The following is a 24,459-nucleotide window of genomic DNA, read 5'->3' as shown; positions in this document are numbered from 1 at the left end:
TGTTTTCTCGACCAAACCCAAAGATATCAATTTACTGTCAAACATAGTTTCCCCTTTTTTCTGTTGATCAACTAAACATTTCAGCTATAAAAGCAACAGCAAGTCATAAAACTATAAAGTTCTAGTTTTATTTGTACCATAACAGACATTTAAAGAGGTAAGAGGTTTAAAGAGGCTGTTTTAAAGAGGTAAAGAAATGATTTCAAGTAAAAAATGTGACTTTAGCCCTTAGCAAAATAAACTAAATAAAAACAGACATATAAGAAAGTTATATGGCCTTTATTTTCTGTATGTATTTGTTTATGTTTTATCAAGGGTTCAACCTGAGCCAAATGCATGCAACAGTATTTTTTAATGCAATATTATTAACCAATATGCAAGTTCAGGAATCGCAATCTGTATCAGGGAGGAAAAAATGGTATTGAAACATGTCTAGTAGAATTGTCTACCACCCACTGACACTTCTAAAGCCCTAAGCTAACCACCAGCATACTGAAGTAGTAGGTTTAGAGGACAGTTGCTTTAGTGCACTGGTTTTATAAGAGTTAGAAACAAGGTCAGCAACAAGGCAAACTAAATACACCCAGAGCTCATTCCAGTATCATTTTCATCAACAGCATATTCACTGAATGCACACTGTTGTGGGTATTTTCCAGCCAACCAGAAAACCTGTTTGTCAAATGTCATCTCTCTTCCTGCCTTCCACTTGTAAAAACAGTTTGTTATGGCCAATTTGTTTTTGAAGGCCTCCCAGCATGCCAAAATGCATCTGAATGTCAAACATGTGATGCCTAAACCTAGCATAGTACAATGTAGTTTAATACTCTCTTCTCACTGATCCTAAATGGTTAAACTTCTGAGACACGTAGTGACAGTTGTAAACCTAAAAAGCCTGACAGGCACATAACTTATGAAAACTGCCTTGATGTTGCTATAAAAACTCAAGTGCAAGGAAGAAAAAGGGCTGGTCTTTTATGTCGCTTTTACTAAAGTGCAGCTTAAACTTCAGTTTATTTAAAGTGTACATCACAAAGAGTCTCTGCACCCTTCACAGGTCAAAATACAATATTATAAACACACAACTATGAAAGTTTATGATTAAAAATGCACACACACACACACACACACACACACACACACACACACACACAGGTGTAACACCAGGATTTAGGTATGGAACCAGTGTATACTTCAGTTGCACGAGAGCTGTAAATGGAAATAAAAGAATGTTTTTCCTACCTCTGGCAGCAATATTACGACTGAGCCACAGTGTGAGGTCATCCCAGTGCTGAACACATTCATTTGCAAGAATATTGTGATTTTCTGAGTCCATCTTGAAGATGGGGGCCCCTTTCATTAAGTTAAAATACAGACTGAACACTGAGAGTTGCGGCTCTAACTCTGCTGACCAATGGCAGGAAATAAAACGCCCTGTGGTAAGCGAGGCCTGCCCTCCCTCTGCTCCTGTGCATTTCCTCTCTGCAGGCCAGCACTTCCTCACCCAGCACAATCACTGCCCTTCAACCCACCACTCTACAATTTAATTTCACCCATACACCACAGAGCTGACCTCATACTGTAATAACACTTCAATGACTACTTTTAGTGCTTTGCTTTCTCTCATTGCTTTCTGTGCCAGACCCCTGCATTTATACTGTTTAAAGACAGTCAACAATATTCAATATGTACATTAACTCTACTTCTGTCCATTTAATAATATCAGTATCATATGAGGGTGCCACATATGTGCTGGTTTAAAGCTATAAAGAGGAAATCACAGGAGAATTACACAACTTCTTACAAAGGCTTTGCATTTCCCCGTGTTGTTTTCCAAATTACTTTATTTTGCATTAAACAATGGACTGCATTCCTCTTTGAGAACATTGTGGATTAATGGCTCCCCCTCTGTGCAGGAAAGGGTGAACACACATTCATTAATAGACTATGCCCATGTACTGTACATACACTTACCTGTTAGAGATGAGAGGGGAGAATGAGGTCGGGGTAAACCTGAAGACTGACCGCTTCCTATCAGGCTTTTTCTGTTGCTCGTTCTGCAGCTGTAAAACCACAGAGTCAAATGTTAGGCAGTGTCACGGGACAAATTACTGATCACATATTTCCTTATTGACAGCAGGCAAAAATCTCAACTCACATGCCTTTACTATTTTAACTTTTTGATGTTACATATGCTCCTCATTGTAGTATTTGTATTTTGATTTGCACATCTTCTCTCTGTCTTTCCCTCATTGCAATTAAGCATAGTATATAGGTCAAACCCTCTGTCTTTGTGTTGTTTCTTGTCAGGTGTTGTAAAGGGGAAAAAAGGAAGACATATCATTTTCTATCAGAATTTGTGAACCTTCAAAAATATTATAAAATTTCAAAACTTGACATTACTGTCCAGAAAGTCTTATTAATGAATTGTAAAGTTGAAAAACATTGAAATTCTACAGTTTAAATGACCTAAATTAAGAAAAAAAAATTTCAGCAGTGATTAAAAATTTCACACTCAGATATTATTTTGCTTAAAGCCTCAGGGCCGAATTCACAAAGAATGAACTGCGGCCGCTGATAGCACCTTGAATTGCACTTCACTTGCACCCGCAGTTTGCTCCGTCTTAACGTCCTATTCACAAAGGATATTGCGCTAATGATACACCAGCGCAAACACGCCCACAAAGTTTGGCTGCTGGGTGCAGTTTGCCCCTGATTTGCCCCTGATTGCAATTAGCCACATGGCATGGCATGGTAAGTGTTTGGCAAAGTACTGAATACTGTATATCCTCATGTAGTGATGTCTGCTGGTGAGTCAGTCTAACAGTGTCGGATGGGTTGAGGCTGTGGATTTGACCAAGTCTGACCACTTTATCACTATTCCCTCTCACTTGTAGCTGTTTTTCGTTATCTTTTGAATTTAATAGGAATTATGGAACCGTTTTTGTTCACGTTTGTTTCCCCCGTTTCGTAAAATAAATTATTGAAAGTTGCTTTTGAAGTGCGTGACAGAAGTGCATTTTGAGAACGACCGCAGACTGTCACCTGTTCAACGCATCAATATCTTTGGATGCTATTAAAGTAATAATGATTATAATAATAATGTCAAAATATTATTTACAGACTGATTTAACAGACGATCACTGCTGCCACGATTGCTGGAAAGTCTGAGCGAGAGGCTTCCACAGTGGAGCGCCCAGTGTGCACCAGCTTTCTAAAGACGTTATTTACTTCACTCAAGCTGTGTGTGGCTATTAGCGCTGGTGTTAGTGAATTAGACGTTGTTTATCACTGAGGCTCATTTGCATAGAAAGGGGCATTTTTTGCACCAAATATATGCATATTACCTCATTTAAATACGTGCAAATAACACTGGAGCACCGAGACACAATCTGCTCAGCGGTCAAATTCTAGATTGCAGGGCTCACTCGTGTTCACTCGCTCACCCCTCCCGTCGGGTAAGTGACGGTGGCCTCGTAGGACAGAAAGCCTTGCACAGACAGCAGAGATGGCATCATCCACGAGTTTATCAAGTTTTTCAGGAGTAGGCCTATCTAGCGATGAGGTGAATATTTATTTAGGAATCTAAACCATGTTACAATATTGTAGCGACCCTGCAGTAAATGTTCTGTTATAATGTCAGTGTTCTGTGAGTTAATGGCACGTTTGGGATTGAATGAGTATAGGTAGGGGGGCGAGGGTGCGAGTGTGACGGGGATGAGAGCTGTGTGAGTGCGGGTGCTGGTGTGTGTATGAGCGAGCTGGGGGAGAGAGCAGGAGTGCACAGTTGGAGTTATAGCTAAGTTCTTGTTTATTGGTTGTTTTGGCGTAGTTACAGCCAACAGTAACCTGTACTGTTCAGTAATAAACAGTGGTTTGCTGAATAACTGCGTCATCCTTTCTGTCCTGGTGGACGCTACAATATGTTATAGCTTACCAGTGAGATATAGGTTATCTGTGAGATATAACGTTATGTTAGGAGTGTTTTATCTCTAATTGTTTTGGTAACACGAGCAAACATTAGCACAGTAATGCTAAAATAACACGTTTTATGTGATAGTCACGGCACAGTGCGGCAAATATAGGTTGGTACAATTATAATATATGCATTTCCAGTGTGGCGACGCAAGAAGGCAGCCTCCAGCATACTGCGCCCTGCCTGTGTATATATAGAGAAATCATTCTAAGCCTATGAGAAAGCTTCCCTTTGTAAGTGAATTGCATTTCACTTTAGTAAATATATATTTATGAAAGCAATAGTTGATATTTGCTAATAAACAACCACGTAAATTACACATTGTAAAATCAAATTCCTCCTCCACAAAGTCGAAGTCTGGCAAAAAGTCAGCCATTATTCTATAAATCTTTCATAAAATAAATGAATGAACTTTTCAGGCTACTGTCCAGTTCTGCCTTCCAGCAGTTGTTGCTTGTTCTTGTGAGATTTCAGGCATGGTATGAGATCGCTGCTTGTTCTCGTGATATTTTGGCCGCGCTTTGGAAAGCAGAGCTAAATGGTAAACAAACATGGCACCACACTGGTAAGGTAAGACAACACGTTTACATGTCGTTTTCTATATGTTCTCTGACATTTATCCTAACGATATGAGGCGGTCTTTGTGGGAAAAAAAGCTTGTTTAGTGGACTAACTTTGCACTTGAAGGTTGCCCTTTCACTTACGTTTTAACAGGCCTGACGCTACTATGCGCCCCGACTGTATCTAGGCTAACAGCTAACATGCTAACTATTATTTTTATGTCACTAGTCACTTGAAACAAATTTAGGACGATAGGAGACAGGGAGTATGAATTGTCTTGACAAGGTTTTTAACACAATGCTGGCTGAGGCAGTCAGCAGCTAATGGTGCTAACTCCATAGCGCTAAACAATAGCTGTGCTCGAAATCGCTCCCTATCACGGATATACTGGCAACAGTGCTGACAGAGCTAACGGAAGCCTCTTTCACACTGCCTGTTCAAGGCAATGCCATAATGTTAATCGCCGTCACCTTTCTTTATAAAAGGTACGACTGTGGAACAGGGGACCAGAGCTGACTCGCCTTTGAGCCGGCAGTGGAGGTAGTTACAGCACCAAATCGATGTCTTCATAAAAAGGACAGCTGGCAGGATGGGACAATGGATGGGATGAGTGTGACGTTTTGACGATGCATTTAGCAGCAAACTCAAAGAAGAACAGAGGCCAAAAATGTCCGTAAATTGGAAGAAGAGAGAGAGGAAGCAAGAAGAGGATGAGATCCACGGTCATATAATATGGTTGGTAAATGATTGTTTTTGCCACGTTATGCCGTTACTATTGTTTAGAAAGTACTGCCTAACGTGTTTGGTATATGTCACACTAGAGGCAAACACTGTTGTGTTACAAGTCACTCCCATAACACCCATAACACCCGTCATGCCTGTTCTGGTTCCAGGGTGCTGTCAAGCTGCCATTGTTTGGTTCTGTATGAACTTGCAAAGCAACGTAAAGGATGGACTTGCAGCGGCTCTATAGCACAATCTCTGTGTAAAAAGGGCCAGTGTTAACCAGGGGGGAACCAGAGGGTGGTCACTACGTTTCCGCGATGACTTGGACCCGATATCAGTGGAAACTGTGGTAGCAGTTGTGATGTGCAGTGGTGATGAGCTAGCTGGTGGGATACACATATGCACTGACATGATGACGTGGCCTGATCGGCTCACCACAACAAAGAACAGAGAAGTTTGGATTACAGCACACACAGAGGTAGAATGACATCATTCTCCGTTCAGGTTGCCATCACTCCACTCTATCTTTACACAGCAATCTGTGGTTTGCTGTTATATTAATGCTCTGAATGTCACATACAGAACCTTTCTTACGGCCTTTCTTTGCTTCCATAGGTACTGTAACTTCTCATTACATTTGTGTCAACAGCTTAATTCTATCACCTGTGTCATCTATCTATCTATTTTTTTCTCTCTGTGGAAACAAAATCAAGAGATATTACTGACAACACAATCTTAAAGGCCCAGTGTGTAAAATGGGTTGAAAACAGTGACATCAGTGGTCAAATTCTAGATTGCAGGGCTCACTCGCTCACCCCTCCCGTCGGGTAAATGACGGTGGCCTTGTAGGGACAAAAAGCCTTGCGCACAAGTTTTTCAGGAGTAGGTCTATCTAGCGACGAGGTGAATGTTTATTTAGAAATCTAAACCATGTTACGATATTGTAATGAATCCCTCACGAGCAGGAGACCAGAGGAGTGTTCGGGGAAAAGGCCAGTTTATTTGAGCACTCCAAAAACTCCGGTAACACTCCAGGGGGTAAAAGACTCCGTCTCAAACTCTGACTCTTCTAGCGTAACACACACACTTCATACACACATACTCATTTACTATACTAAGTGGGGACCCCCTCCCCTCTCTGCTCCGCCAATCTCCAGCCCGCACACTGACTGACAGCGTAGCCGGTAAACAGAGCTCAGCTGTTTATTTAGCCTAGCAATATCTCCGGACTATAGTAGCTGCAATGGACGACTTTGAACGCGATTTTGAAGAGTTTCTTGTAGCGGACACAGACCCAGAGCCATACCTGTTTGAGCCGGAGCATACAGATGAGGAACTCCATGTGTTTGATGCTGAGCGGGCGAGAAGAGAGGCTGAATGCACAGAATGGGATTCGGTGCTACTGCTACCATCGTTGGGGAGATATATCATCAGGAGGAAAAGCGCCGCAGAGAGTGAATTACAAGGAGTGAAGTTGCGTCTTCTTTTCCTCGCAGATGACGGTTCGGGTTCATTCTCTCCTGTTGCGTGGTAAGTGTGGTCAATTCGCAAACTTTATAACTAAAAAAACTTTTCACTACTCTCTATCGACGAACTACTAACACTCTGCTGTTTCCTCCTCCTTCTTCCTTCCTTCCACTGTCTTCGTTGGTTCATTTATACACGCAAAACGCGTTCTCTGGCTGGCTGGATTGTCCGCTCGGTCTGCCGTACATACATGGCGGCGCAAGATGGCGACCTCTATATATATATATATATATATATATATATATATATATATATATATATATATATGTATAAAAGCATAATTATAAGGCTACAAAAACCAAACGAATTTTATTTTATAGCGATTATACATTTATATAAACATATTAATGGGTAGAATATTCAGATTCAGATTCAGATTGACAATAAACCATGCCAAATATTACACACTGGCCCTTTAATGTAAAAAAACAAAAACAAAAAAATAACAGTCAAGTTCTTGCTTATTCAACCATTTCTACAATGCAAAGAGAGCCCTCTCTACCACCACCTCTTTACACATCCCATCACACTTAGAAACGCTCAATAACTGACCAAAATACTACATTACCACAACATGCCCTCTAATATACTTGAGAGTGTGTTGACAGAAAATATTTGTGCATACAGTGCCATGAAAACAAGAGACTAAACACTCAAGAAGCAGGTTCTTTGTACAGCATTCAGAATTCTTTTATGTTTGTTGATCATGTTAATACAGGACGGTGACTCACGAGGGAGCACTGTGATCAACATGTGACTCATAAATGTAGCCCAGTTTTTAACCTTGAGAGGAAAATGAACTATTTCATCATAAAAAGCAGCTTCAGTTCCGATTAGTCTCGGGTTTATACTTTCAAATTAGAGGCTGTCAGTGGAAACACGTAATGCCTGAAGAACATGAATTCAATTCAAGGTCAGAGACTCAATGACATCCTGTTACATAACATCCTCAGAGAAGTGAGCCATTTCTAACTGAATTTTTTTAGATGTTATTCAATAATGATTTTCATTCTGCTCATTATAAACACCACAAAACATGTATTTTTCACTTTTTTTCAGTGTTTTTTTCAGCTTTTGATGACCAGAGTAGCATACCATAGTACCCTTACTGCCCAACTTAAATGTTACATTTTTAACGCCTTTAGAAGTTGCTGGTATGAGGAGCTACAGTACCTCTCTGGCAGAACACAGGAAGTATTTTTCATTGGCAGTTTCACAATAAAACCAGATCTATCAGTGAAGTTTTCTGTAAACCACAATTGTTGAGCCATGAATCCCTATTCTGCTTTAACAATGGCAGTTTTTTTGACAAGTCTCATTAAGTGCATTAATAGCTTATAATAGCCTAGATTTACAAAGACTCTGATGGATACAAAATAATGACATTATTTCTGACAGTTTACACCAATGAGGTATTGACTTGTTTTTCACATCCCAAAAGTTGTTGCATTTAAAGGTTTAGTCCAGGTAGAGTTAAGACCTACAGGTGATCAGCTTTCCAAAATAATCTATGTGCCTTCAGCAGATCCTTTTTTCTTATGCTCTCAAAAGTTAGTGAAATGAATGAATGAAAAGCAATTAGATTTACTGTCTCAAGATCAAAAGTTGTGAGTTATTTATTTTGTGGCCCGTAGATTTATGATTTTTATGATTGTTTTTTTTTTTTTTTATCACTGATGTATTCAGGTTAGCTAAATTTTATAAAGAGTCAAGATTCAAAGAAGCCCGTATTTATTCTTTGTGCAGTTATTTTAACCACTTGCAGTGCTAATAGTACTTGCTAGGGTTTTTTAAAATCATATATTGTGTGTACATTTCATCAGCCATGAGTATATACAAATAACACCTGACTAGATACTTAATGATACTCACCAGATATGTTTAAGAGACAAGCTTGTTAATTCATTCTAACTCAACACAGTGTATACCTTTGGTAGGATGAGTGCAAAAGAGTGATACACAAGAGGCCCTTGGATGATTTTTGTGCTCCTGCTGGTGTTGACTTCTTTCACACAGTTTCGCACAAATTTGATGCATCGATTCAACGATGACACCAGAAATATCTGCAGACAGAGGAGGAATCATGGCTTCTGCTTAATGGCTGAGCAACTAGCCCCGTAGTGTCTAATGTGATGATGAATAGACAACAAACAAATCTGAAGAGATAAAATATTAACTAATCAGTGGTTACTATGGTTCAGTGTTTATATAATCATAAATGATAGAATGCAAACTTTTGATGTTTGAAGTTGCTAAGGAAATTTCTGGTATTTGGATATTCAAAAAAGCAATGACCTTTAAGCAAAGTTAACTAATTTCTGAATTGAAAGTTTAATGTGATTTGACCTGCAAGATACTGGTCTTTCAACTATGATATATATGCATTTAAATAAATCAATACTCATGTATTATGTAATGTTGCACACTGAAGCAAAAACCTCCAACTCGTGAATATTGATTAATGGCTACATAAATTCTAAACATTTCAAGTGATTTCACTACTCATTTCATGCAGTTTCAATACACTGGTACCAGCTTTGTGCTTTCTCACTCTCTTTTAACATTAATGTGTACTATAGTCACTCAGTTGTTCTCTGCTACCAACCAAGAAAAGAAAAGTATTTTGTGTCATGCTACAGCCTTGATTTATTTATTTTTTAATAAAAAAAAGGAAAAAAAAAATCATGCCCTCAATGTCAATCTTTCCCTGGAGTATCGAAAATGGTTGTGAATATTAATTTGTTTTCAAGGTTCTGTATCAAGGTGGAAATTCCAGTATCGTGACACGTCCTTCTCAACAAGTTATTTTAATTTCTCTAAGGCATGTGTTGAGAAGAGTGGTCATATAAAAATTCACTTAACTGTACAAGATCTGACTAGAGCAATAACCAAAGTCATGTGCAATTCACAGACAAACTTCAAAAGGCACAGAGGCAAACTTTCACCTTCACCTTTAAGGATTGGAAACACCTGCTCAGACATTGGGTCACATGCAGGAACCAGTTGTACCAACAAATTTGTTCTTAGGTGGCATATACAAGAGATTTAAGACAATTTGTGGCAATCACCAAGTTTTCTCGTACTTCAGACTTTCTTTTAGGTACAAATAAAATTCCCAACTGCTCCAGACCTGTCGTGTAAATCATAAAGTCATGAGGCTTCCTGTCTCTTAAAGAAAAAAAAACACCTGTTTGATTTAAAAATCATAATGCCTTTATCTGAATGAATTTGGAGTTTAAATACAATAGTGAAATAAACTAAAATAAGATTTATAGCTAAGGCAAACTTTATGCAAGATGAATATTTTATCATATCATATCATCATCAGGTGCCAATAATATATTTTATTACAGTACATACAATACATACAGTTTAGCAGAATCTATGTAAAAACTCTCACTCTGCACTCAGCTGCTAGTATCATCCCCTGTTGTACCCCACAGTGTGACATTTTCTTCTGTAAGCTGTAATATTCTCTTATCTCATTTCTCTGTGATGGTCACATTCCCCCTTGACCACCTCTCATATTAGTCGTGGAATGTTTTGCTTATTCAAGACATTTTTGCCATCAAACTCCATGTAATCCATTCTCACTTTATATGTATGGCGCTGCTCTGATGGCATGCTGTGGACAGCTGTACTATTAATATTGTCCAATTGTTTCAGGTTCTCTAATACAACTACTGATGCTGCTGAACTTATTATCTTTTAATCTGCTGATTAATGACAGCAGGACTTGAAACTGTACAGTGTGAAAGTCTTGTTTTTACTCTTAGGTCATCAACTGAGCAGAGCAAAACTGGTGGCCTCATATAGCAACTTTTAGGGACATTGATTATGTTCATGATATGATCTCACTACCGCGTACATCCTAATGAGCAGATGAAGTTCCACAAGCTGGAATGAGTGATTCACGGCAAGTTTGTCCAATTAAGAGACTTTGAAACACTCCATTTGCACAAGCAAAGTTGCAGTACTAAAAAGTCAGAGATTTTGGATAAGAATACCAAAATATTCTTGCATGCAGCCCAATGACTGGCAACAGAAACATCCCAAGCTGCTTGTAGTTCTCTGCAGTCCTGTTGCTGCCCCATTGTTACACCAAAATCCAATTCATTTCCCTAAATCGGAGGGGAAACCCTGTTTTGACTAAAGTCCCATTCATTCTTGTTTACTCAAGTGGTTTCTAGGGCTAACCCCTGTGATCAAGAGTGTGGACACATGCCATGAATCATTTATCATGACGGGGAGGGAGTGAATAATATCTGGTACACAGGTGCTCAGTCAAAGAGGATCAAATTTAACGAGATCTATTTATACTCTCTCACTGTGGATTAGGCCAAGAGAATGCCACACTGCTGCCCAATCAACCCTCTTGTTGCTTTACCCTCTCACTGCCCACCCCACTGTTTGTACCATTACAACCCCTATTACAGAGTGGAGAGCCTCTCATGGAGACACTGAAATGACTGCTTCTGGATTACTTTACAAAAAAACTATCACAGGTTATGATGGCACACAGGCCATCTTCATCATGTCTGATGCTAAGCTGAGCTTTGGTGGAGGCACCTCAGTGGCCAGAAAGGCTAAGTTAGGAGGAAAAAAAAAACGTGTCGCTATAGTGAGGCTTTAAAGTAGGGATAAAGATGCCCTGGGCGAAGATGATAGGGAGAAAGTAGGCCAGTGTTGTATGCTGTACTGCAGATGTGTGAGATTCCTGGAACAGTTCCATAGGAGGGTTTACCAGTCTCGGTTATATGCAAAACCCTCAACCTCATGACACCATAGATGTATTACACGCCAAATCTCCACAGGCGTAGCTGTGACTAAAAATAATCTATAAAAGGTGTTTATCAAAGTTAGAGAAACTTCAGATTTTATTGTAAAATATTTAAAAGTGCTCATTTTACCTTAAGTTTACATTTATTTTGTATTCTACACTGACCTACTTTACTGTAACTCTTTATCATTACAAAGTAATCTGAATCTGTCAAAAACAATTTCTTCGATTTCAGTGTGCTTACTTATTTTGAGCTACGGGAGATGGCAAAAATAGATAAAAAGCCTTCGGTTTACTACAGTCTGAATCCAGATAAATCCGAAATGTCTGATCCTGACCCATGTCAACAAAAAGAAAAAGCCATGATTAATCTTTTTCACTTCTGTGAGTTTTGCTCCCTTGTCAGAGCTGTCAGGTGAGCTGACAAAGCGCAATGCCACATAAATCGCTGCTCCTCGCTGACAAACCCAAATTCAAAGTCAGACATATGACACACACAGCTCTATTAATAGTATTTAAAAACTTGCAGCTTGGGTAAAAGCAATGCAGCTTTTTTCCTCCTAGCCACTGATGACTGATTTTCTACATCTGAGGATGTACAGTATTACATAGCTCCTCAGAGACTCAGCTTTGACAAATCTCGTTCTTTTTTTTTGTGGGGTTTTTTAAGTTTGCCAGAAGCTTATTTTTCACATAGAGTGTATAATATATCTAACTTAGTACCTAACTGCAATATGGTCAGTAGTTGCAGCAAAGTTCATAAATCCTGAGGTTCCTAAAATGATTACAGAAATACAGTTTACTGCATCTTCTTTTCTATTTTGACTTCATGAATACTGATGTGTCAGTGGCCTTATTACTGAGTCTACAGTTTCTTGTTTAGGTTAACAGCTGTGTCACATATCATGACCTTATGTTAAAATATTCAGATCATAACTAAAAGGAGGAGTGTTTAAAAAGGTCAGTATTGTAATGATACGGAAGACGTGTTTTCTATTCAGAGCACCTAAAAGGGTAAAAGCCATTTCAGCTCGCTTAATTTCAGATTACGGAATCACTGGTGATCTGTCACGAAACTTTCATTCTGTATAGCACCAGATTAATAATCAGTTCATCCTTACAGTCATTCATCAATTTATTCACAAACACAATGCAGAAAAACATGGCTAGGATCTCGGAGACTGTGCTTTAACAGCATCAAGCTTCAGTTTTCAATATGCATTAAATTTGACTGCAGTTTTCAAATGAAAAAAATATTTATGCGCTGATACAAGATGTCCAAAAAAGCCAGTATTCCATGTTAAGCCGTTTTGCACTATAAAATGGGTCAGGACAGGGATTAAAGATAAATATCAGTTATATGGGCTTCACCAAACCATATACAAAAAACTGGGATCAAGTGGCTTAGCTATAAACCAGTGACTACAAACTCTGAATCACATAAACCAATGAAGTGTTTTTAATTCGGTGACGTTAAGAAGTCAAATGAAATACACAGCATTTTATGAAGCACAACAATTTCTCAATACCTTGTTGTTTCTTAGTTGTGGATAGAAACTGTAACAGCACCACCAACAAAAACAATCAGTTACGGAAATTAAAAAACAAAAAACAATCTGCATTTCCACTTTCCAACTCTTCACTAATGGGAATGGCACATAGCAAAGTACACATCCTGTGTAAGGAACATGAGACTGCTTCAACGACAAACATTCAATTACCATTTGACTCACAAAGCAAGTAATACACAATAGGCTTGAAGGCAACACCCTGCTTCTTGTTCATGCTGGCCTAGTAATACAGCTCCACTGACAGGCTGTAAATACAAGAAAACACACCTCTTGTCAATCAGTGTCAAGTTACCTGTTTGCCAGGACAATAAGCTTTTCACTCAGAAAAGACTGACTTTCTGTATCTGATTTGAAAAGATGCCTGTCCATGAAGCAACATGTCACCGTGCAGAAAATACAGAAATAGTTCAAACTGTTTTAAAGGTTACCTCTTAGACCGACGAAGACGGGCTCCACTGAAGAAATGTGGCATATTAAAGTTGGACAGTACTGTCCACAGACTAGAATCTGACATCGTGTCCAAGTCATGCCAGAGAGGGAGATGTAAAGGAGGCTTTTGAAGACTTTGTGAGGAGATGCGATGGTTTTCAGGGTTCAGGAGGATGCGACCCCCAGCGCAGTCCTGACAAGTACTCCTGCAACAGCTCTCCTTAGGTCCAAACTTCCTCTGCACAGGCACATCTGCAGGCAGCTGCGGCATAAACACACTGGCAGAGAGGACACCTTGTCCTCCTCTGTCCTCAAATAAAAAGGTAATCCAGGGAGGATCCTGAAAGGCACACAGAGTGTGTGATCCAGGTCAGGTGGTGACAGTCTCCACTGTTGCAGCGATATGACACCTAACACCAGCTGACTTTTTGTTTTCCCTTCTCACTGCGACTGTGCTCCGTATCCCAAACACTCACCCTGCTCCCTTTGCTCAACATGCTTCATATCATGTAACAGGCATCTACCACTTCACATCCTGTGCAGGGGGGTTGTGAGACAGTGGGGTGCTGCATCATCAGCAGATGCTGCTGTGCACTTGCAGCTTTCACAAACTGGCACCCCTCCAAAAGTTCGGTGGGTCAGTGTATTAAGCAGGACCTATTTGAAATGGAAATGCTTTGCTTTTGCATGGATTTCTTCTGCTACTGCATAAATTCTTCCCTCAGCTGTTTCCTGGATAGACAGACCTACCTCATTCATTTGATGGGAGCCTCACCTTAACTTTATCACCTTTGATCCTTGACTCATGTGTCCAGGTCTGTGGATAAGCAGCCTAACACAAATGACAACTGAAAACATGCGGAGCTGAAATTTAATCCTTGTTTACAATATCCAACTCAATCAAAAATACTGATTAATTAATTGCTTTCACTTAATGGTAAAATGAACATTACAGAAAAGGAAAACTGGGCTGAGAGAGCTGTATTTGTGCATGAACCCGCATGCATAACCCACATGAAAACTGGTGTTTTGTCAGCTCAGTGATGAATTTGACTTTGGAGTCCTGCATGTATGTGCGAGAGTTCAGAGTCAGCTGATCAGAGCAGCCTGCGGGGAGCAGACAGTATGCAGACAAAATTCCCTTTAGTGGCAGCCCTTGGCATGGAACAAAATCATATTCCAAACCAGATGAACCGTTACGGAGCCATCACAAAGAATCCAACCTCAGGGGAACCAAGCCATTGATTACTTATTTTCATTGACCAAATGAGAGAGCAAAGTTCAGCCCTGCAGACAGCTGGCTGTGTTGCAACAACAGAACTCAAAAGCTGTGATAAGAGTGCTTCTGTTAGTGTGTGCAGAGTCTGATATCGCTTTAGTCACATGATTGATGAAGTATTGTACGCATGTTACTTTCACAATCCAGCTTCAAAACATTCATCTTGTCTTACTGAGCTTAACAGACATAGAAATAACCACTGACTTCATATGAGCAAGTAAAAACAAAGATAAATGCAGCTCATATTGAAGGAAGGTTTGTCAATAATGTGGGCTAAGGTCTAATATTTATGGACCAGTGGATCAAGGCAATAATTACAATGTATATGGGAGGACATATTCACCTCAATATTTAAATATACTAATAATGTAAATATACTAATCATGCATCTTGCATCCCAATAATTCTACAATGTTGCTTTGTCTTGGCAGGTCTAGCATGACATACCATGGCAAATACTACACCTTACTCATTGTTTGTTGTTCATGTTTGGGGACAATTTCTTAAAAATTGTATATTATTTTAAATTATAATGCATTGGACCAAAATACAGAAGCCAATACATGTTTTACACAGCTGTTAAGTCATTTTATTTTAGCAGTGACACTGACTTCTAAGCACAATTACACAAGAAATCTACATTACGTCCTAGGGGTGGTCATGTGACCTGTTTTCATATATTTACAGGGATAAAGATAAACACCACATGAGCACCTAGCACTAGCTCTTTTGTAATATGCAGGGCATTATTATGGCCTAAAATCAGCCTTCTTCACACTGACAGTGAACAGGAGAGTAAAAGAGGTGGATGAAAGACTGGTTAAAAGCTTCACTAAGGAAGTGCACAGTCAGACCTGAGGACCATCAGGATGCTGCAGATTAGTCCAATCACTTGCCAAGTGCGTTGCCTGGAAGGGGTTCAAAACTCAGGAAGGGAGACGGAGAGTGAAATGGACAAAGGAGGGACACTACCATGACTGGCATGTAACCACTGGTTCTACTTACACGTAATAAAGTGTTATCAGAAGCCATTTTGTTGGTATAAAGTCTCTGCATGTGTGTCCCTCAGAATGGCTCAGTCTGGCTCCCTACAGGCCAGTGTGACAGCCTTCACTCTAATTATGGCTCTGCTCTGTTTCTGTGTTCCACATAAGAAATGATGGTTCAGATGGCTCAAAGTCAAACTTGCACAGAGCAGCAGGAACAGGGAGGTCACTGGCTACACTGACATCACCAGCAGAAAAATTTGGGTTGCTGTCCCCTCACTATGAAATGACTTGTTTCTGGTTATCCTTGAAAATGAAAATAAACATAAAATAATCTTACAACAATGGCATTAGTATACAGTATTTTTATGCTCAGTGTTGATGTATTCTTGGCTGTATATCTAAAGAACTGTCAGTGCTTTTATATAATCAGAAAATACCCTACCACAATGAAACACAGGAAATACAAGTAATTAACACAGGCACCGATCTGTTATCATTCAGAAATCCTGGGAAAGGTCAGTATATTTTGTGAAATCCTTGTTTACTCTGAGAAGTGATATGAAAGCTGAAAATAACAGTTATTACTAACAATAAGTGGGTTTGCCTGGACATTTACTTGCTTTGTGAGAACAATTACAGTTGCCCTGTGGAGTTTTCTTGTAAACAGAAGTTGTGTTTACATTTACTGTCAAAAACCCCCCTCTCCCACCCCACCTTCACACCTTGCATTAAAATACATCTTGTATCCAGATTATATCTAGATATAATTTAACCTGATTACATTTACAACTGGTATCAATACGTGTCTGTATTGACCACAGTGAGATCCGATTGAGATATGATGGCTCTGTCCTGCTCAAATGTTTACTATCGTCGGATCAAAATGAACACACACACACACACACACACACACACACACACACACACACACACACACACACCATGATACGAGGTGTATGGTGTATGGTCAGTATCATTTAAGGTCACATTTAACATTTAAACCAAATTTAGCCAGTCTGTCAAAACATCCGCTGATGCACAAAGAAAAAGTTCAATCTGGCTTAACATTTGCAGCAACACAGTCCCACCCAGTGAGCTTCTCGTGTTGGCCAATCAAAGACATTCAAGCACATATTCCTGGTGGATTACTTTATAATGTGAACCATTTTTTTGACTGCTTCCTCACAGTCCGTGAGCTGAAAGATGATACGATTGTCACCGTGATGACTTTCCAGTGTTGCAAAAGCCTGTGGCAAGAGTATTTCAACCTGCTGAGTTTTGGATGTCTTATAAATCTTAAAACTCATGGATCTGTTACTCAAACTGAACCTGGTGAATCTGATTTCTTTCTAAAGGTAGGACTGGGCTATATGGATAGAACAAATATCACAATATTTCAACCAAATAACTCAACCCTGATATTGCAGTGATATTGTAGGATTGATTATTAGTGCTTTCACAAAATATTTATACAATGAGATCAGTAATGTGAAAATAATGTGGGTAAAGGCAAATAATAGAACAGCTTGAACAGCTGAGTAGGTTCAGAAAATTACATCACTTTAATGTAATCTAGCCTTTAAAACCAGGAAAGACAACACTTTTATAAAGATATCCAAAATCTAAGACAAGTCTCTTATCCCAATATCAACATAATATCTGTGTACTACTCAGCCCTATCTGAATGGTACCTGAAAAAACATCGCCCAATCACCAAAACCCCTGCTTTTCTTATTAACACCGGACCATCCTCAATCTGAACACCCACTAAGGTCGGCTACTACCTTGGCTTGGGGGGTCTCACTATGGCTACAACTGAAAATTTCAAGAGTAATAGGCTCTTTATCTGCAGACATTAAACAAAACTTGAAACAAGATAACGCAACCCATTGCAAATCCCAACTTTAGAGTTGAATCAAAACAAGGAGACAGTCCATGTTCACCTGTGAACATCAAGGCTCACAAATGTACCTGATTTAAACACTTGCTTGGAAAAAATCTATGCCACTGGGATGTTACACTACTGCAAAATCACACTAACTTTGCCACCAACTTCTTAATGGAACATCTGCCAGTCACTAACACCCTTTCTCTCATATGTAACGTAGGTAAGATTGGTACAAACATGCTGCTATGTAATGGTGCCGTAGATGTAGATGGTGCTACACTGGTATATCAATAGTGGAGGATTGTCTTCTACTGCATCATTCTTTAAACATCTCATCTGAGATCATGACACAGATCACTGCAACACCAAACCCTGTGCATAGGTACGTAATGGAATAAAAACTGAAACTGTCAATAGAAAAAAAAACAGCCAGTAAAAAACATCTTCACATTCTTCTATGGAGCTGATTCACTTAAATGCCTGCTGCACTTGACTCTCTATGAAAGCTGAGCAGAAGAAGAGGAGATCAGAGGTGACATGGGTGGGTGTTTCATGCTATTCATTGATACAGAAAATCTTCAATATTGAGCGTTTTGAATGAGCTGAAGAAAAAAAAAGAATTCCAAGTTTAATTCCAACTATTTCTCTTGACATCTGCATCAGAAGCAGCTCAAATAGAGCCAACAAAACCTGACAGAAAGCACAGACTGAGACCCTCTTTTTTTACAAGTGAGACAAAGAGATACCTCTTATGCAGTGAGCCTCCTTTTTCAAAAGTCCTGTTTCTTAAGCAATTAAGTTCTAATTGGAATGTGTTTCAGAGAAGCTGCTGCAGAGGGCTAAGTTCCTTAAAACCGAAGCTTACCATGAAGTTGGATAAACGGTAGAAACAGTAAACCATCCACCTTTAAATACAACTATTGCTACTTGCTCTCATAGACTATATTTGTGTGCAATCAACATCTGTCAGCAGACAGAGACAAAGCAGACAATACTCTAATTCATCACGTTGTCGAAAGGTTCCGAGGCCACCTTTTTATCCATTTATCCAACCGAGCAGTAATTCGTAAACACCGGTAAAGCAACACAGAGCCACAACATGATGGCTTCAACCTTTATGACCTATTTAAAAGTCAAACTCCAAATGAGGCTCATCTATGCAAAAAAAAAAAAAAAAAAGATTCAGAGCTTCTTGGCGGGTGAAATGAGGAGTTCGTGGAGAGGGCATGCTATCTCAGACATCACTGAAGCACATTTACCCCCCAAAGAAATAATCTTTTCAGTGACACGAGGATAAAAGTCTTGATGTTCATAAAATAATCTGAAGCTCTACTCAGAACGCAGATTTTTAAACACTAATATCGAGAGATATACGCAGTAAGCTTGGATAGGAAACCATTACTGAGAAATCTAAAACTAGCTTTTACCATTTTCAATACTCTTCACTCCTAAATGAATCAATCCAGTTGGGGTTCAGACAGATTGAGACCATTCTTCACTTTGATGTATTGCAAATGCCACAAATCCTACTTAGCACATGAAAGAGGAGCATAAACCTCAGAACAGAGAGGGGCAAGATGGGGGGCGGGGGGGCACTATCAACATTATATAAGCACTGAGTTCTCCTCTTTCAATGTCATTGCAATGGCAGATGATTTTAGGAGGGCAAACTGAATACCCAGTTCCAGGCTTGTGATGCGTGATGACAAGACTGACTCAAACATGCACTAAAAGACCTTTCAGTAACAACACAGGCATGGTTGAAGAGCTCTTGCTTACCTCCAAAAATGAAAAGCGTGCAGTGGGCTGCACGGGCTGCAGGGGCTAGTGGGAGTGGGGCTCAAGCTTCGGGGAGTGAGGCTGTAAGTTAAATGGAGTGTAGTGAATAGTTGTCTTTTATCACACACAGGACAAAACCCCCCCACTGCTCTGACACGTGTTCAGATGACGACAGAAGCATTATGAGGAGTAATGGTCCCTGTCAGATGAACCCAAATCTTGTTTAAAAGAGCAGGTTCCCAAGGCATTTGTCTGGTTCTGCAATGTTTAGGTGACATTGGGAACGTCTCTCCCCATAGGCTGTTTCAATTCAGACTAGAAAAAACAAAAAAGAGGCACCCAAGCTAAAAGGCTACAGATTAAAGAGGGGTTACAGATTTGACATTATTTACAAAAAAGGAGGTTACAAATAGCTTATTATCTCCTGTACTTTAATTCATACAGGAGGATTTCACTTTACCTGTGATGTAATGGACTGAGCCCTTTTTAAACTGAACGATGGCACTGCAGAGCATTAGGTCACACAGAGGTGAGTAACTTTTACTGCAGTGGCAGTCCAGAAACACAATTTTTAAAGGATGACTCTGGTCATTTTTCTGTAGTCTCATCAAATTCCACAAAAAGAACAAAGCCAGCTTGTGTGTGCAGCTTGATATATCCTCCTCCTCCTTGCCATCAAGCTCCAGTGTTGTCAAAAACTATCAAAAACACAACAGTGAGCTACACTGTTGCACTGGCTGACATATTCTGTCATTAAGATGGATATGGGCACTGTAGTTTATTTGAACTCAATACCACATCCAGCTGCAGTTGACACTCACAAACACATTAAATGTATTAATCCACTGATGAAAATAATGCAACATTTGTTTGTTGTTTGAGTAATGTTACAGTGGCCTGCTGTTTGTAGGAAATTATTTAGCCTTTGGTAAAAGTGAAAGTGTACACTCGTGACCCATTTTTCAAGAATTATGTCTTGAGTGGGAACCAATGTTCCTGGTGTGTGAGATCCAGACAAGCTTTCGAAGTCTGAAAGTGCTGACAAACAGACTAACACATTGTTGGTTTTGGTCTTTTCATGGGATTTGTTGATAGATAGAAAAATACAGAATATATCTATGTAAAAAACCTACACAGAAATAATGGCTTTAAAGCAAATCTAACACAGTCACTCATTCGTCCAATTGTGCCCCCTTAATTGCATGTTTTAAAGCCTTGAATGGAGGGAACCATAACAAATACCTTGTTGACCTAAATAAAAAAATGATCAAGTCAAACAAATGACTGTGGCTTTGCTAAAAAGGGAAACCTTCCGTGTACTGTAAACACACAGCAATTCACTGCTTTCCACAATACTGATCACATCCAGCAAACACTGCCACTCATCATAGGTGTGTTATGAATATGCGTGTGTTTCCTGTGTGTGCACTGTGTGAATGTAAGTGTGTCACGCCAGTGAAGAAAGCATGTTGCGGCACTCCTTTAGCATGACATGTTATCTGTCTGTCTATCACACACGTGCATGAAAACATAAATGCGTGAACACACACAGACACACAGTCACAAGTAAGCCTCTGTTGCCTTGCTGTGAAGGATTTGACATTAGACTTCCTGCTGCAAATGTTGCTGCTGCTAATGCTAACGATGCACAAGCAACAGTGAAAGACAGCAACAAATATGACACAGAGACAGATGAAGCTACACACTGCAGCGGAGCTGCCTCCCCGGTAGGATAACGGAGGAAAATACTCACTCTAGCGTCAGCCCTGGAATTCTCAGCCTCTCCCGCTGGGCTTTCATGGCTGAACTGTGCTCGTTTGCTCTATTGTGGTCATGATATGCATTCACACTGTCTGCTTGCCTCCTGCCCCCCCTGCACTGACAAAGAGCCAAACCCAGCCACCACAGTGCGATGAGACGGATTGGTTTTCTCTCCCCCCACAAAAAGGGAGGGGGTAAAAAAAGGGGGGCTAGGGTTCTTGTTTTGGTCTTTCCACTTCCCACCTTGAAGCTGTCAAATAAGACTCTCAGCTGCCTGCGGAGGGCATGGAGGCAGGACAATACCCCTTCTCTCCTCCCCTAATACACGCCCCCTGCTCCATCACAAACGCATGCACATTTATGTCCCCCCCCCCACCCCCACCCCACCACAATTCCTCCACCAACTGGTGACTTGCTACATAGCAGCAATGAATGCAATACATTAAATCTACATTTTGTCTGCACCTCCAACATGCAGTCACCTTGACTGATGCTAACACAAGGCACGCACCACACAGATGCAATGTCACCACAACCGTGGGGGATGATGTCATCATCGCAAGAAAAACATAATGCACCAGTACCTGCCAGTCAACATCAGTCAGAGTACAGCAAGCCAGAATGAACTCACACCTGACTTCAAGTCTGTTGTATAAGATAAATCATGCAAATAAAGAAGCAGAGCATCTTGCAGTGGTATTTGTTTATAACATCTAACCTTGCAGGCAAATTGAAGAATGAATTGAGTATTTGTGCTTGACTTAGAGAGGCATTTTGAGTGTTGGGTGTGATTGTGGAGTCAGAGACAGAAAGAAATAAAGCATGATGACGCAGCAAAGTGTTCGAGCCCCTGCAGGGATTTAAAAGACGCCAGAGGATACGGTTTATCACTAGTAAAATCACCCATGATGCACTTAACCCACATTTATTGTTGCAGACTCTCCATTTCCAAACCATCAAGATCACAATAAGTCAAAATGAGTCAATGACTCACTGGCAGGACACTGTCCAAGGATAAACTAATGAATGACAGAAGAGGGGGCTTGGTTAGACAATTTGACAACACACTGTAAAAAAAACACACTACTTTAAACGTGTAGTGTTCACAATGAGTCAGTTACATTAACAGCTGTATAATGATGCTTTTGTTTAACTTGGAATGATGGGAAAAGTATAGGCACTCAGCTGTTGCCTCGCTCACTCACTCATCCAGTACACCAATGAATTCTTTATTACTATGAGCATGTTTGAAGAGCAAAGAGCCACTGCAGATGACACCAAACACTGCATTAACCACAGAACTAGTAGATGAGGTAGGCAGGAACTGGAGCGTAAGGAGATTGCAGAGCTGTACCCAGAGTAAAGCAGGTCAAGAGTCGGCTACAAACTTCCGAGTACACAATATTACCCCCCTATGCTGACCTGTAATTTTCTGGCATTTTGGTATTTTTTTTTTTTTAATCTTTCATATTTTTAATCTGATACAATTTCCATCTTGCCCCGTGATTCAATAAGATGACCATTGTTCATGGACTTTTATATTTGAATGCAGAAAAATAAATCAAAATTCTAACAATCGAAGCAAGCCTAGTGAAATCATGCAGCGTAAAGAGCCTGTGTGTGGCAGAAAGTGAAAGCTCTGACCCATGACTTCCTGTCAGTAAATGATAGGTTGAATTTTTTTTTTCTTTCTTCTGAAAGTCAATGAGACGAAACTCCAGTACTTTCAGGGTGCTGGGGAAATAACCTCTGACCTATAAGACATCTTGGAATATGCAGTGAAGTGAAGCGAAGTCACAAAAGACATATTGTATGAATACAATCAAATAACAACGGCACATCCATATTTTGCATGTAGAAGTTTATGTAGATTCAGGCAGCTTGTTAAAGTCAACTTGTTAGGCATAATAAGACAACGAAATTCACAAAACAATTCAAGAGTAGAGAACTTCTACAATTTGGACAAATGCGTAGCCTATTGACAAAACTTTATGGATCGTCAGCCATGTGGGTAAAAAACACAGTCACCATTCAGTACAAATCACATCTGTCTGTAAAGTCAACCATGCTTATTACGACATCAATACGTATCTCTTACCATCAGGTCACCAGAATAAAATCCATTTAAAACACCTTCAAAAATCATGAACTCCAACTGCCATTAACACTAAACCTTCTTACTCGTCTGTATGCCTTCTGTGTGTTTTTAAATATCATGTGCCAAATTTCCACCGCTTGATGACTGACAGTTACAGAAGCTCCATACAATATTCAGAGCATATTTATGATTCAGAGGTTGTCTGCACACTGTTCTCAAGATGGAGATGGCCAAAGCACCGGCTAGCAGCTAACGGTGCTAAGAGTGCCAACAGTACTAACAACTGCAACAGTGCTAACATTGATAACTAGGGAGAAGTGGAGGATGGGCACTCTGCTTCCATCACAACACCGTCCCATTATCAGCGGTAACCGCTGTATGAGCACAGTGCAGAGCGGCAGTGATTAGCTAGCCAGTTGTGATACGCGGGTTTTAAACTTGTCCCTAGCCAGCCTTTTATGAGAGCCAATTCCCCCTTATCTACAAACATATGTATTAATGAGTGACCCGAAACCAACCCATAAACCTACAAACTGGAACTCAAAGCGTCTGGTAATGACCATCATTAATAACAACCTACTTGCTGTTGGCTCTATTGTATGTCATCTCCAGGGATTATCACAATATAAAACGTGCTTTTTCTGTTTATAAAGTACAAATGTAGAAAGACAGCAAGTAGTCACCCATCTTTTAAGTGTTTACATCTTAAGTAAAATTTCTAGAGCACAACTGATATCGGCGGCACAGTGGTTCAGTGGTTAGCATTGTTGCCTCACAGCAAGAGGGTTCCTGTTTCGAATCCAGGCTGTGGGGAGTGTGCGAAGTTTGCATGTTCTCCCCGTATCAGCGTGGGCTTTCTCCGGGTACTGCAGCTTCCTCCCACAGTCCAAAGACATGCGGGTTAGGTTAATTGTGAACACTGTAAGGACACGGTGTCAGGCCTACATGTTCTCAGAGGGAAATATTTTTACCAAACATTATGACCAAACAAACAAATATGTCGGACTTAAACAGACGGATAATGGAAAGCCTGAGAGCAGCAGTGCTGATGTTAAAGCTGCCTGCTGTGCTAGCGAGAGGGGCAGAGAGAGGGTAAGA

The 24,459-nt window shown here is 40.0% G+C and overlaps 1 protein-coding gene across 12 annotated transcripts in view; it reads right to left on the bottom strand.

The window, feature by feature from the left end:
- Positions 1–24,459, bottom strand: part of mast4 (microtubule associated serine/threonine kinase family member 4) — a 132,675-nt gene that overhangs the window by 35,545 nt on the left and 72,671 nt on the right. For 7 of the 12 annotated variants that reach the window (XM_033646159.2, XM_078162234.1, XM_078162232.1 and 4 more), the window contains one exon: positions 1,972–2,060. In XM_033646159.2, coding sequence (XP_033502050.2) covers positions 1,972–2,060 — 89 coding nt within the window. Of the gene's footprint in view, positions 1–1,239; positions 1,388–1,971; positions 2,061–13,566; positions 14,012–19,502; positions 19,584–21,255; positions 21,527–24,459 lie in introns of those variants that run through there. The other 5 variants (XM_033646164.2, XM_078162236.1, XM_033646162.2 and 2 more) reach the window with 4 other exon arrangements.

This window comes from Epinephelus lanceolatus, chromosome 19 (genome assembly GCF_041903045.1).
Source record: "Epinephelus lanceolatus isolate andai-2023 chromosome 19, ASM4190304v1, whole genome shotgun sequence".
Classification (NCBI taxonomy): domain Eukaryota; kingdom Metazoa; phylum Chordata; class Actinopteri; order Perciformes; family Serranidae; genus Epinephelus; species Epinephelus lanceolatus.
This window is presented reverse-complemented; position numbering and strand designations above follow the sequence as displayed.